The 16185-nt window shown below is 39.9% G+C and overlaps 2 protein-coding genes across 3 annotated transcripts in view; both read left to right on the top strand.

Annotated features, from left to right (window-relative positions):
• TAAR5 (trace amine associated receptor 5) overlaps positions 1-11750 on the top strand; it is a 29189-nt gene extending 17439 nt beyond the window's left edge. Inside the window, exon 4 of one of the 2 annotated variants that reach the window (XM_077998668.1) lies at positions 10609-11750. In XM_077998668.1, coding sequence (XP_077854794.1) covers positions 10656-11669 — 1014 coding nt within the window. In that variant the 5' untranslated portion in view covers positions 10609-10655 and the 3' untranslated portion in view covers positions 11670-11750. 2 annotated transcript variants of the gene reach the window in all.
• Positions 432-1475, top strand: TAAR4 (trace amine associated receptor 4). The gene is given in 1 exon segment (NM_001098400.1): positions 432-1475. A coding segment is annotated over 1 exon segment (1044 nt).
• Positions 11751-16185: the final 4435 nt, after the last annotated feature.

Below are 16185 nucleotides of genomic sequence, written 5' to 3'. Positions count from 1 at the left end.
GGCTAACACGGTGAAACCCCGTCTCTACTAAAAAATACAGAAAACTAGCCGGGCGAGGTGGCAGGCGCCTGTAGTCCCAGCTACTGGGGAGGCTGAGGCAGGAGAATGGCGTGAACCCAGGGAGGCGGAGCTTGCAGTGAGTTGAGATCCGGCCACTGCACTCCAGCCTGGGCGACAGAGCGAGACTCCGTCTCAAAAAAAAAAAAAAAAAAAAAAGATGCCTAACTTTGTATGCATGCAAAGTTTTAGGAAGCAGTGCTCCTGGTCAGTAGGGAATTCATACTTGGATTGTACATGCAGGCTTAATTTGGCTTCTGAAAAAAAGCTGTGCTGCTGGTGATTTGTATTGTTGTACTGTGTCTTTCTCACACAGAACTGAGAGGAACACAGCCCTTTTGAACAAGATTCATAGTACCCATAAGACAAAGACGATGAATTTGTCTGACCCTCAGAACCCCCCAGCGGTACAATTTTGCTTTAGCTCAGTTAACCATTCGTGCCCTAGAAATGTGAGGCCAGTGCTGAGTGTCTGGGCCATGTACCTGGTCATGATCGGGGCTATAGTGATGACTATGCTGGGCAACATGATCGTAATCATTTCCATCGCTCACTTCAAGCAGCTCCACTCCCCGACCAACTTCTTGATCCTCTCCATGGCCACCACTGACTTTTTGCTGAGCTGTGTGGTCATGCCCTTCAGTATGATCAGATCCATCGAGTCCTGCTGGTATTTTGGAAACCTCTTTTGCAAAGTCCACAGCTGCTGCGACATCATGCTCTGCACCACCTCCATTTTTCACCTCTGCTTCATCTCAGTTGACCGTTACTATGCTGTTTGTGACCCATTGCAATATGTCACCAGAATTACCATCCCTGTCATAGAACTCTTTCTACTCATCAGTTGGTCCATTCCCATGCTTTTTGCCTTTGGCCTGGTATTCTCAAAACTAAACATAATTGGTGTAGAAGAGTTTGTTGCAGTCATTGATTGCACAGGTTTGTGTGTGTTAATATTTAATAAGCTCTGGGGTGTACTGGCCTCCTTTATAGCTTTCTTTCTCCCTGGGACAACCATGGTGGGAATTTACATACACATTTTTACAGTAGCCAGGAAGCATGCTAAGCAAATTGGCACAGGTTCTAGGACTAAACAGGCTGGGTCAGAAAGCAAAAAAAAGACATCCTCTAAAACAGAAAGCAAGGCCACCAGGACCTTAGGAATAGTCATGGGAGTGTTTGTGTTGTGCTGGCTGCCCTTCTTTGTCTTGACGATCATAGATCCTTTCATTAATTTTGCAACCCATGAAGATCTGTACAATGTCTTCCTCTGGCTAGGCTATTTCAACTCAGCTTTCAATCCCATTATATATGGCATGTTTTATCCTTGGTTTCGCAAGGCATTGAGGATGATTGTCACAGGCATGATCTTCCACGCTGACTCTTCCACCCTAAGCCTGTTTCCTGCCCTTGCTTAGATTGTGTTCCTCATTCAATAGGACTCTTTTCTGGTGGGGAATCTGGGATGCCCCTTCTCTACACAAGTAGGGGCATGAATTGACTAGATAAGGAGGTCCTTCCAGTTGGTGTAATGAATATCTAGGTAGGAGTCATAGATCTAGCCTTCCAAGTATACTAAAGCTACCAAAGTGGTCCATTTCTGGGCTTTGGGGAAAGACAACTCCAGTAAAAAGAATCTCTCCCAAGTCTTGCTGACTCCTGAGATTCCAAATTAGGGATCTGGAATTTGAGTCTTTTGGCTTAAATCATATAGAGATTTTCTCACTTTAACTTGAAAACATCAGATGCAAAAGCAAAGTTGGTTTCCATAATCATTGACAGCCTTGTGTGTCTGAGTTATCTAAATCTTTCTTGAGATTGTCATTGCTTGTTAGGGGAGTGGGAGAGAGCCTGGGCATACAGGAAGTCTGAGTTATGGAGGATGCTTGTGACACGGAAGGGGAGAAGGACGCAGACAGTTGTAGTTACTTCCAATTGTAATAATTTTGGCTTAAACCCCTTTTCAGAAAGAATTGATGTGAGATTTGCAATATTTGATAAAATCGGACTGTCTTACTAAATGAGATAAATGAATAAAGAGTTTAGGAAAATATGCTTTCTTTCTCGCAATATACACTTTTGATCCATGTATGTATGCAGCCTGTGTGTACACATAGTGGGGATGCATCCATGTCTTGCATAAGTGTGTACACAACATATTCATTATCCTCCCAGATTGAACTTTACATGGGTGTCCACAAACATTAGCTCAATTGTTTCTCAGAACAGCTCCACATGCTCTTCTTAGGCTAAATCAAGGAGAGTGAAGCAGCCTTTTTCATTCCTAAACCAATCTCCTCTTCCCAGGACTCATCTAAGTTGAGCAGAGTAGCCATTATCTCAGGGGGAATGGTAACTTCCATGATACTTGCTCTCTGTATTAAAAACCACTCAGTTCAATGAACATTTATTGAGCACCTACTATGTGCCAAGTGTTGCTCTGATTGCTTGCGGTTCAGAGATAAATAAAACTCAAACCCTGGCCTCACGAGAATTTTGACTTCATAGGAGAGACCATAGCTGCTCAGTTACACTACAGGGTAATATGTGTTATGACAGAGCCAGGCACAATGAAGCCAAGAGAGCATGGCAGAAGAAAATTTAGCCTGGCATAGGGTTGTGGAGAGACTGCCTGCATTTTTGACCAAAGGACTGTAGCAGCAGGTTTGGTAAGGGAACCAGCGCCTCTGTTAGAGTCAAGGGAAAGCTGGGGAAGTGGAGTCAGAGCATCAGAGAAGGGGTCACTAAGCCAACTTCCTGAAGATCAGCATGAGGAAGCAAGTTTAAGCAAGTACTTTCACCCACTGAAGTGAAATTGCAAAGATAGGGCATGTGCAAAGCCTGTGGTAAGCTGTTGCCGCTGGGTAGCTACTGTTCTGCGTCCTTACCCAGGAATTCAGTGGTAGACCTGACACCACTGTTGCTCGGCAATGTCAGCAGAGAGGAAAAAGAGCCGGGTGCAGAGTGGAGCTAGGCCAAGGGTAACTTATAAATAAGAAGTTTAACTGGCTCAAGGTTCTGCAGGCTGTACAGGAAGAATGGCTGGGGAGGCCTCAGGGAACTTACAATTATGGCAGAAGGCAAAGGTAAAGCAGGCACATCTTACAGGGCTGAAGGGGGAGGAAGAGGCAGGAGGGAGGTGCTACACACTTGTAAACAACCTGATCGCGTGATAACTCACACACTATCAAGAGAATAGCACCAAAGGGAAAATCTACCCCCACGATCCAATCACCTCCCACCAGGCCCCATCTCCAACACTGAGGATTACAATTTGACATGAGATTTATATGGGGACACAGACCCAAATCATATCAGACAGATTTTGAGGAATCAAGAATTATTCTGTCCTATGTGCTCTCAAAGGCAGGCAAAGACTGTCCGTAGACAACATGCTATAGCAAGACAATCTCTGAACCTGAGTGAGGATTGCCAGTTTGAGCTTGTACTAAGAACACTTCCATCTGGCTTCATAATTTCAGGTTAACATAATTAACACAGTCTCATTACAATTGATTTTGTTAAAGTTGGCAGTAATTTGAAAACAAATTTGGTTTCTAGAATTTGATAGCAACACTCCAGACCATAAATGAGAATTAAGTAACAATCTCTAAATATTCCGTGAAACATTTTCAAATCCTCATGAAAAAAAATTTCTCAAATATGCATAGGTGTATTCAAAATAAGAAGGAGCTAGGCGATCTAGATAAGTTTTAATCTAGAGTACTACTCTGGTAGATTTCATGCACGGCTAATAGTATAAAGACTATATTGTCACTGGCTAAGAGACCTGAGACAAAGTTTAATATCTGAGCACAACCATGACCCATTTTTTTTCCTTGGAGTAAAAATACAGATTTTTTCCCCTTTGGTAAAAGTTATGCATGCTTATTACAAAGAATAAAATGAAACTTCAAGTACTCCAGAAAAGTACAATAAGGGAAGTCATTCCAAAACCAACCAGAGACCCACTGTCAACTCTCTCCTTGTATACATGGACCCACAGGGATCGATTTTGCTAATTTTGTTTTCTGTCTTTTGGTATCTGTTGATTTTATTCAGGAAAATGTCATGAATATATTGGTCAATAGCAATAGAACTATATCATTAATTTTAATGACTGCAAAAGATCTTATTGCATGAATTGTACTATAGTTACTATCGTTTGTTTAATCCATCCCCTACTGGAGAACATTCAGGTTGTTTCCATTTTTTACTACTATTAATAATGCTTCACAGAATATCCTTTAGCATGCAAAGTTTATCTTGTGTGATCATCTCCCTGGGACATATTCCTTGAATTGGTACTGTTGGTTCCAAGGATTCATTGTAACTGTAAGATATATGTTACTTCCACTTCCACCCCTTGTTCCAAAAGGATTTAAGAATGGCTTACATGAATGTATACAAGAAAAAGAGACTTGACTAGATTATTTTTTTAAGTATGTTTATAAAAAAATGAAAACAGAACAAAGTGGGAAATGAGACTAGGAAAGGCAGTATGAGGACACTGGAACCAAGAATGGTTCAAGGCTGTAAGACTCAGTCAAATGCAGCTGGAGATTAATTCCAGCCTCTTGACCCCTGGGCCTATGCTCTTCTTGTGAGTCTCATGATCATCCTCTCTGTGCTTCCTCCCTGCTCTTCTGAAACCACTTCCTGGATCCCATTACTCTTGTGCTACCTCTGGGGGCCACAGGCCCTTCTCTCCAATAAAATCTCTCCTAGAGCAGCAACATAACTTCTTTTAATTTTACTGTAAATTGACACATAATTGTACATATGAATGGGGTACATGCATACACTGTGTAATGACCAAATTAAGATATTTAGCATATTCATCACTTCAAACATTTATCATTCCTTTGTGGTGAGAACATTCAAAGTCCTCTCTTCTAGTTGTTTTGAACATACTATACAATATTGTTAACTATAGTCACCCCACTGTGAAACAGAACACCGGAACTTATTTCTCCTAACTGCAACATAGTACCTATTTACCAATTTCTCCTTACCATCCACTCCTCCCTACCCTCCCCAGCCTCTGGTAACCACTATTCTATTCTGTACTTCCAGTAGATCAGCTTTTTTGGATTCCACCATGAGTAAGACTGTAATATTTGTCTTTCTTTGACTGGCTTGTTTCACTTAACGTAATGGCCTCCAGGTTTATCCATGTTGCTACAAATAATAGAATTTCATTCTTTTTATGGCTGTTTAGTATTCAATTGTGTGTCTATACCTTTTTTAAAATCCATTCATCCATATATGAACACTTAGTTTGATTCCACAGTTTGGCTATTGTGAGTAGTGCTGCAATAAATATGGGAGTACAGATATCTCTTCGACATACTGATTTAATTTCCTTTGGATAAATATCCAGTAGTGTCATTGCTAGATCAGATAGCAGTTCTATTTTTAATTTTATGAGGTACCTTCATACTGTTATCCACAATGGCTATATTAATTTATATTCACATCAACAGTATATAAATATTCCCATTTCTCCACATCCATACCAGCATTTTTTATTTTTTGCATTTTTTATAATAGCTATGCTAATTGGGACAAAGTGATATCTCACTGTGATTTTGATATGCATGTCCCTGATAATTAGTCAGCAGTCCCCAGCCTTTTTGTCACCAGGGACCAGTTTTGTGGCAGACAATTTTTCCACAAATGGGGTTGTGGAGACGATGGTTTCAAGATGAAACTACTCCACCTCAAATTATCAGGCATTAGTTAGATTCTCATAAGGAGCGCATAACTTTGATCGCTTGCATGCACAGTTGACAATAGGATTTGTGCTCCTTTGAGAATCTAATGCTGCTGCTGATCTGAGAGGAGGCAGAGCTTAGGTGGTAATGCTCGCTTGCCACTGCTCACCTCCTGCTGGGTGGCCCAGTTCCTAACAGGCCACGAACGAGTACCATTACTGGTGCCATTATAAGATACATGTTACTTCCACCTCCATTTCTTGTTCCAAAACAATTTTGGAACCCTGGTCCATGGCCCAGGGATTAGGAACTGATACAAGTCTGTGGCCCAGGAGTTGAGGACCTCTGAATTAGTGATGCCGAGCATTTTTAAATATATCTATTGGCCATTTGTGTGTCTTCGATGTTTTTCTTTAGAAATGCCTGCTTCAATCTTTTGCCCATTTCTTAATCGGATTATTTGCTTTTTCTGCTATTGAGCCACTTAAGTTCCTTACCTCTTTTCAGATGTAGAGTTTGCAAGTATTTTCTCCTATTCTGCAGGTTGTCGCTTCACTCCGTTGCTTGCTCTCTTTGTTGCACAGGAGCTTTTTAGTTTGATCCAATCTCATTTGTCTACGTTTGCTTTTGTTGTCTGTGCTTTTGAGTTCTTACCTAAAAAAATTTTGGTCAGGCCAATGTCATCAAGTGTTTCCCCTATGTTGTAGCTTCAGGTCTTACATATATTAATTCATTTTGAGTTGATTTTTGCATATCGTGACATATAGGGGTCTAATTCCACTTTTCTGCACGTGGATGTTTCATTTTCCCAGTACCATTTATTGAAAGGATCTTCCTTTTCCCAATGTGTGTTCTTAACTGTCAAAAATCAGTTAGCTGTAAGTACATAGATAAAATCAGTTAGCTGTAAGTACATAGATTTACTTCTGTGTTCTGTATTATTTTGCACTGGTACATGCATCTATTTTTATGCCAATAGCATACTATTTGGGTTATAATAGCTTTGTAATATACTTTGAAGTCAGGTAATATGATGTCTCCAGCTTTGTTCTGTTTGCTCAAGATTGCTTTGGTTATTCACGGTCTTTTGTGGTTCCATATTAATTTTAGGATTATTTTTCTATTTATGTCAGAAATGTTACTATATTTTAATAAGGTTGTATTGAATTTGTAAATTACTTTGGGTAGTATGAACATTTTAATGATATTAATTATTCTAATTCGTGAACATAGAATATCTTTCCACTTATCTGTGTCCTCTGAAATTTCCTTCAGCAATGTTTTATAGTTTTCATTGCAGATACCTTTCACCTCTTTTTTTTTTTTTTTTTTTTTTTGAGATGGAGTCTCGCTCCGTCGCCCAGGCTGGAGTGCAGTGGCTGGATCTTGGCTCACTGCAAGCTCCGCCTCCCGGGTTTACGCCATTCTCCTGCCTCAGCCTCCCGTGTAGCTGGGACTATAGGCGCCCGCTACCTCGCCCGGCTAGTTTTTTGTATTTTTTAGTAGAGACGGGGTTTCACTGTGTTAGCCAGGATGGTCTTGATCTCCTGACCTCGTGATCCGCCCGTCTCGGCCTCCCAAAGTGCTGGGATTACAGGCTTGAGCCACCGCGCCCGGCCTTCCTTTCACCTCTTTGGTTAAATGTATTCTTAGGTATTTCATTTTTTGTAGCTATTGTAAGTAGGATTGCTTTCTTGATTTTCTTTTTCAGATGGTTTGCTATTAGCATATAGAAACACTGATTTTTATGTGTTGATTTTGTATCCTGCAACTTTACTGAATTTATTTATTAGTTCTAACAGTTTTTTGGTGGAGTCTTTCAGGTTTTATATATATATATATATATATATGATCATGTAATAACAGTACAACTTCTAAATTGGGTTGCTCCCCATGTCTCATAACAGATTTAGTACCTGAGTATTAGGAGAAAAGCTGCTGATAAAAGTCACACAATGTGAGTGATCTATTCATACCATTCCTACAATGTTAGTTTGTTCAGGGACTAATCAATTACATTCAATTTGTTTTTCTTGTGACTAACAAGAACCTTAATATAATAATAACTAATAATAACACACCCAGGAACTGTGATAGGTATCAGGCTGTATTGGTGAATAAGACATAGTACATCCTCTCATGAAGGTTATACTGGATGGGGGACCAGAAGTAAACGCTAATCTGTAACCCAGTGTCTCAAGGGTGCTGTAAAAGAAGAAAGTACAGAGTATTTACAAAGCATGTGAGTGGGACACATAGTATGGTCTTTGGGAACTGGGCACTGGTTATTTCAACATGTGAGTGTAGTGCAGAGGAGGCTACACAGGACGCAGTGGGGAGATTTAAAAGAAATCAAAACGTTCCTCTATTCAAGACCTTTAGCAGCTTGCTGCAACATTACTGAATCCCCAAGGTAAGCGAGAAACTTTAGAAGATCCCGAATCCAATTACTTTTGCCTGTGATTGTTATGTAATGGAATGTATTTCTAAAAGTCAGTGGAAGAAGGGATAAGAGCCCTAACTTGGGAAGGTTAAGAGTTTTATGCACTAGATATCCACTGAAACTCCTGTCTGCCCAACTCAACTTTCTACATGCCAGAGGCTGCACTTTATGAATTTTAACTCATTAATATTCACAACAAAATTGTGACATAGATAATGTATTATATTCAATTAATAGATGAGAAAACTGGACACAGTGGCGTTAAGTAATCTGAGACATAGAGATCATACTAGAAACAGTCTATAAAATTCTGCATTTTCAAATACAATTGTGTTACATATTACATTTTAGTAGGTTTGATGTAATCTATCCCAGAACCAAAAACCTTCCTCTGTTTCTTCTTCAGTCCTATTCCAGCTACAAGACATTTGTTTGTATTTTTCACAGGTTCTTGGTCAAATTAAATATAAAGTCATAGGACTCCTTAGCCAATTATATGTGCATTATGACTTTTAAGCTAAAGGGGTTTCAAGGTACATAGTAATGCAATATTCTTTCTTGGTCTGATTAAGTTCTAGAGCCAGAAATTTATTTCCACACCTATGAAGCTGGGATAAGGCAAGATTCCAGTGGTCACCAGGCCAAAGGAGCTTTGCCTTGGAAAACACTGGGTTTAGCTATGGATTTGTAGAGAAAGGAGAGGTGCATACTAACCTCCTTCCTTCTTTATAACCTGACCCACCTCCTCTTCCAGGCCCCTCTGGCAGATGTAATTTAGTGTCATCTCTAGAATTCTGTCATTTTTACAACTTTAGTTTGACTGATACTGTGAAGTGGTTTCTCTGTAACCGTAAAGAGGCATACCAGCTTCTAAGATATCAAGAGGCAGAGAGCAGAATATGACTCAACATGTTATTTTCCTTGATAACATCCCTGTGAAATCAAGTTACACAGGTATAATTGTACATAATCTTACCAATGGGGGAAGCAGAGGGAGAGGTTAGGTGACGGCACAGGAAAGGATGAAACAGTAATTTAACTATTCTTTTTCCAGGTAAACTGTTTCATCTACCATGCTTTCTTTCACCACCACAAAATACAGTGCTCAAAAAACACATAATAATGAATCCTGTGTGGAAGTCACAAACCACCCCTTGATGAACCAAAAAACTCATGATCAATTATTCTCAGCGACTTCTCATGTTGAGAGAAATATACACAAATAACCCTAAGGCAGAAGAGAAATAAAGAAGTCACTAAAAATGAAATTAGAGAATATATAGCAGCCATCAGCAGGCAAGAATACCTTCAAAACATCCCAGAACTGAAGAACTAAAAAAGAATATACACATCCAGTGTCTTTAAATTTTATCTGTAATTAATTGTCAGGGTAAGTGATTCTGTACTGAGCAGGAACCTTAAACAACTGAGACTTGCGAATAGTGCAAACTAGGTCCCATGGTGCCTCTTCACAGCTTATTTATATCATAGCACATGAAGGAGTAGTTTCTATTGAGAGTATAAAATCATTAACTGATTGCACATCTGTCATTGTGGCCAACAGAAGAGTACTCTAACATTCCCTATGTCCACCTGCTCCAAGAAACATTTCTTCCCAGGAAGGGATTCTGATTCCTACCTGTGTAAGTAGCTTAGAAACCCTGAATTCAATATATTAGGACTTGGTTAATAGTTCACAGACTTACGATGTTAAACAGATAAAATCATTTTGCCTATCAAATAGTTCTACCAAGATGTGTAAACGCTTTGTGCTATCATCATAAAATGTGCAGCATTTAAAACTAAACTAGAGCAATTTTCTACCCTTTTAATTATTAGTATTTGCATGCTGAATTCTTCTCTTGGGAACAGTTGACATGTAGCTAAAAAGCTTAATCTGCTGATTTTATTGTCAATGTATGTAATTCTTACATAGGGAAACTAGAACTTACACTTTTTCCAAGGAATAATTTAACAAGAATTAATTGGTCACTTGATTCAGATCATTGCTTTAAATTTCACTTTACATTTGACAAAAAGTACCTTATCAAAATGCAAGAGACACTCTCTATTATTTAATACTACCTACTGATATAATCAAGGTTTCTTTGAGGAAACATTCAGTTTACATCCTTCTTTTCTTTCTTTAAGAATACTATCTACACTCGTTTTAAACTACCTAGTCATATAAACTAGGGCTAGCAGAAATAACTCTCATGAAACCTTGAATACCATGCTGCATTTGATTTTCAGGGCACAGTTGATTCAGTACCCAGGGACATGCACTAGGTTCCAAATTGTACTTTAGTTTCCTCCTCTTCATTTCACTTTGTGAGTATGTAGCAGACAGATTTTTTTTTTTTTTTTTTTTTTTTTTTTTTTGCCCCCCAGTGGAGAAGGTGGCCAGTTCTCAGACAGAGGAAGAGTAGAAACCATAAATGAGAGCTGTCTTTATCCAAGGTGCTGAAGAGCACCCTGCGGCGTTCTGCTACCAGGTGAATGGGTCTTGCCCCAGGACAGTACATACTCTGGGCATCCAGTTGGTCATCTACCTGGCCTGTGCAGCAGGCATGCTGATTATCGTGCTAGGGAATTTATTTGTAGCATTTGCTGTGTCCTACTTCAAAGCGCTTCACACACCCACCAACTTCTTGCTGCTCTCCCTGGCCCTGGCTGACATGTTTCTGGGTCTGCTTGTGCTGCCCCTCAGCACCATTCGCTCAGTGGAGAGCTGCTGGTTCTTCGGGGACTTCCTCTGCCGCCTGCACACTTACCTGGACACCCTCTTCTGCCTCACCTCCATCTTCCATCTATGTTTCATTTCCATTGACCGCCACTGTGCCATCTGTGACCCCCTGCTCTATCCCTCCAAGTTCACAGTGAGGGTGGCCCTCAGGTACATCCTAGCAGGATGGGGGGTGCCCGCAACATACACTTCCTTCTTCCTCTACACAAATGTGGTAGAGACAAGGCTCAGCCAGTGGCTGGAAGAGATGCCTTGTGTGGGCAGTTGCCAGCTGCTGCTCAATAAATTTTGGGGCTGGTTAAACTTCCCTTTGTTCTTTGTCCCCTGCCTCATTATGATCAGCTTGTATGTGAAGATCTTTGTGGTAGCTACCAGGCAGGCTCAGCAGATTACTACATTGAGCAATAGCCTGGCTGGGGCTGCCAAGCATGAGAGAAAAGCTGCCAAGACCCTGGGCATTGCTGTGGGCATATACCTCTTGTGCTGGCTCCCCTTCACCATAGACACGATGGTCGACAGCCTCCTTCACTTTATCACACCCCCACTGGTCTTTGACATCTTTATCTGGTTTGCTTACTTCAACTCAGCCTGCAACCCCATCATCTATGTCTTTTCCTACCGGTGGTTTCGGAAGGCACTGAAACTCACACTGAGTCAGAAGCTCTTCTCACCGCAGACACGCACTGTTGATTTGTACCAAGAATGATTCCTTCTACTAAATGCAGGCAAGGAGTAGAACCTCACAGGAAGGATGAGCGGCACTGTGACCGTGGGCTGTGTGGTGTTGGGTTTGTGGGCATGCTTCCAGGACAGCAAGGGTTAAGTAGAAGAGAAAGACAAGCTCCTTAATTTGGAAAAGGGTAAGCACTCCCCTCATTCAATGGTATTATAGTACGTTGGAGGAAAAGGAGAGCAATAAATCGTCTTAATATCCACTGGATAAGCCTGAACACTGTGCACGTATTTGATTCCTCATTCATTGCTTCCTTGAAACAACTAAGATGCAACGATGGAATGAACAGAGCACTGAGGTCTGGCTTCCTGAGTTCTCACACTGGTTCTGCCACACGGAGCAGTCAGGAGAGATATCAACAACCTTTGAATCCTCCCTCCCCCCACCACAGAGTTTCCTCAACTAAAATTAGGTGTTTGTACTATTTCCTTTCTACTAGGTTCTTAAGTGAAAATATGGCATAATCTAACTTCAGGAAACCTGGTTTCATATTTCATAATCATAATCAAGTGTCTAGAATGTCTCTTTCTCAAAGTGTTCATTTTAGAATCCCCATCTCCTAAAATCCCAAGCACTAGGCTGACTTGTCAGCCAGGTTTGTCCATTGTGATAATCACTGAGTAAAAGTATCATATTCTTGAAGGAATGTTTTTCTTATCTTTTTGAATAATTTAAACCTGAACATACTTGGAATATTTCAAGTGGTAATTATCCACATCTTTTCATCTTATTATTTCTTCCTTTAAATTTTTCTCACACAAGTTAGACCTGCTATCTTTCCAGGAATACCAGCACATGTTTTTGGTTTTGCTTTTTGTAAAAACAAGCTCCTGTGCCACATGCTTGCTCAGAATTGAACCAAAGGTTTCTCAGCAGTGATTACTAGTAAGGGCCCGAGCACCTTTATGTACAGCCTGCCTGTCTTCTCCTGAATATTTTCCTAAAGCCTCGAATCACCATTCCTTTATATTTATTACTGAGATTTTTTCAAATTAATAATTGCTTATTTGAAAAACTTCTTTATGAATTAATTCAAAGCCTCAAAGCCTCTCAACTACAGATGCACAGATAGGTGTAGCTATAGATACAGATACAGGTGTATCAATCTCAACAGGTAAACTTAGACAATGAAGGAGCAAATGTGTTTCAAGAGCAATTCATATGTCAATAGTCAGATAAGCAGCCATTAAACAAGTACTTAAAACAACCATTCACATCTCAATAATAATCATTAAAGGAGTGACTGGGTGCAGTGGCTCATGCCTGTAATCACAGAATTTTGGGAGGCCGAGGAGGGCAGATCACCTGAGGTCAGGAGTTCGAGACCAGCCTGATCAACATGGAGAAACCCTGTCTCTACTAAAAATACAAAATTAGCTGGGCATGATGGCACACGCCTGTAATCCCAGCTATTCGGGAGGCTGAGGCAGGAAAATCCCTTGAACCTGGGAGATGGAGGTTGCAGTGAGCCAAGATTGCAACATTGCACTCCAGCCCGGGTAATAAGAGTGAAACTCTGTCTCAAAAATAAATAAATAAATAATCATTAAAGGAGTAAAAATCTTATTTTGTCAATTAAGTTAGCTAAAATGGGTTTATCCCATTTATGTATATATAGATTTATGGAGAGAGAGAGAGGTGCTATTAACCCCAAACTTTCCTCCTTATTTAAAAAAATTGTTGTAAAAATATTTTTCTATATGTATTCTTTAGTGCTTAATTTTTCTTTGGAAGTAATTATAGCTTCTTTTTTGTTAACTCTTAGGCATTATTAAATAAATTACAGATAAATTATAAACTAAAACTTATCCGAGCATATATAGTTTTGAGTTATTAAGAAGCTAGAAATACTGTGCCTTTTGTATAACAATAAATATAATTTGCAACCTATAAGTGAGTCATTACTTTAAAAAGCATTTTTTTTCTCTTACCTTTCTAGAAATAAGCCACCCCATTCCCAATCAACCAGGCATAGCAGTCTCCATCTTGGAAGTAAGAGACCCGGCTGCTTCACAAGGTGGAGCTCTGAACTAGTCACTTAGATAGAAGCAAGAAGTGATTCTGCTTCTTGCATATATTATTGTTTCCTGTTAGGTGGAGAAGGCTGCCTTAGCCAGATAGGCCCCCAATGAAAAGAAGGGAAGGAACTAACAGTTATTGAGAACCTATGATGTTCTGCATCTCACTTAATGCCTATAAACCTATGAGGTGGATATTATTACCCTTACAGGGCACAATAGATGAGGCCCACAAAGATCTGGTAATCTACCTTGGCATCCTTACTTGAAAGCTCTTAACCTATCTTCTTACTTGAAAGCTGTTAACCTGTCTACTATTTCTCTGAAATATTGGGGAAACCTGGACAGCTAATAAATCTGTGACTAGGACTAACACTGAAGAGCAGATAGGAGACTCCAGTTTCCAGTGAATCACAGAAACACCAGGACATGCGTGTCATGATACAATGTTTACATCACCAAAGAACCAGGGGAGAATGAGAACAAGAATTGCACCTTCAGTGGACACCACAAAGGGAAGTGTGAGCTGATGGGTGGAGAGGGGAGGTGCCCGACCCCAGAATTTGAAGCCCAGCTTTTTCATCCTCTTTGTTAGGAGAATAGAATGTAAGAAGCAAATCTGTTGCACCCAGAAAACTGGGTTAGGCCCTTGGACAAACGAAAGCCTGTACTCAATGACATTCTCTTGAGATCTCAGTAGAGTGTCTGTGGTGATAATAACCCTTAGTCACTCTCTCTAGTTGAGTGAGAGTTAACCACATGTAAGGCAAGTGTTATTGATTTTTTGTGCCATGGATGTTTTTGACACTCTGGTAAAGACCACAGACCCCTACTCATGATGAAAACTTCTGAGGGAATAAAGTTTTTTAAAACATGGAATTATAAAGAAAAACAATTATTAGAATATTATTATATAAAAATCTTAAAAATAGTCAAATTTGTAATATAATCATATGTGTGCTTCTTTTTGAAAGCATCAAATAACAAGATCTGCTGGCAAGTGCAATAAAACTACTGTAATTTCAAGGTAGTGAGGAGCATAAATGAAATTTTATTTTATTTTATTATTTATTTATTTATTTATTTATTTATTTATTTATTTATTTATTTTTGAGAGGGAGTCTCGCTCTGCCGCCCAGGCTGGAGTACAGTGGCCGGATCTCAGCTCACTGCAAGCTCCGCCTCCCAGGTTCACGCCATTCTCCTGCCTCAGCCTCCTGAGTAGCTGGGACTACAGGTGCCCGCCACATCGCCCGGCTAGTTTTTTGTATTTTTTAGTAGAGACGGGGTTTCACCGTGTTAGCCAGGATAGTCTTGATCTCCTGACCTCTTGATCCACCTGTCTCGGCCTCCCAAAGTGCTGGGATTACAGGCTTGAGCCACCGCGCCCAGCCTAATGAAATTTTATAATATCCACAACAACTATATTGAGATATAAAACCATTAATTTCTATTAGTGACAAACATGAGAGGTAGTGCTAATACCACTGTGGTTTTGCCTATATTTAAAATGGAAGGAAGTGATAAAATTTCAGATAGAGGTTAGTAAATGTAAAGATAGAATTTTTTCCTATATAAGTTCAGGGACCTCCTGATTTAAGAATCTCCTTTAAATGTGAACACTGGGGCATTCTTTTGAGCATGAAAACTTTGTGATCATATGAGAACAGAAGGCAGTGACAGTCACACTTCACCATTAACTACTGAAAGGCTGGAGCCTAATAAAAACTCATGTTTATCAAGACCATTCTGCTGGAAGATTGCTGAACAAGCACAATCATTTTTTGGTGCTTTTGTGCTTGCTTAGAATTTTTTGGTATTTTAAAAAACTTCCTGCTTCATTAAATGTATCAGCATGGTTGTAAATTTCATGATAGATCTTTCTTGTTTTATATAAACCTGACCATTATATTTTTCTACAAAGATCTCTCAACTTAATTATATTATTTTCTTACAACTTAGTCAAACCACATTATAGCTCATCCCAACTGGCAGCGTGTTTAAGTATGTAATACACTTGAGTGTATGTGTGTATGAGTAGAAATAGCTATGTATATGTGTGAGTATATGTTGTGAGTATGAGTAGAAATATGTGACCTATATGCCATATAGATGGACAAAGGTTCTGAGGAAGGCAATTTCCCTAGCAAGGGCCCCTCTGTATTGCTTCTGATTCACTCTGTTTCATAAAGTTAGTTCTGTAGAGAGCACCGAGAATCAAGAGGTCACACTAACAGTAGCCTACAAAGTGAGAAAGAAGGAGGCCCCTTCTCCTATGCAGAGCTTTATAGGTTGCATACCTTGTCTCTGGAACTCTGATGGCTGCAACATTGCAAATGTAAAGGAAACCTCTGACCATCAAAAAGAAGGGATTCACCATCCTCAGAGCTGGCCCTGGGCACCTATCATACGTTGTCACTAAGAGGTTTGGTTTCTACACTTTCCACCTCTATTTTATGCTCTTTTCTCAC

This window comes from Macaca mulatta, chromosome 4, assembly GCF_049350105.2.
Source record: "Macaca mulatta isolate MMU2019108-1 chromosome 4, T2T-MMU8v2.0, whole genome shotgun sequence".
Lineage (NCBI taxonomy): Eukaryota > Metazoa > Chordata > Mammalia > Primates > Cercopithecidae > Macaca > Macaca mulatta.
Note: the sequence above shows the minus strand (reverse complement) of the source record. Positions and strands in the feature narration are given on the sequence as shown.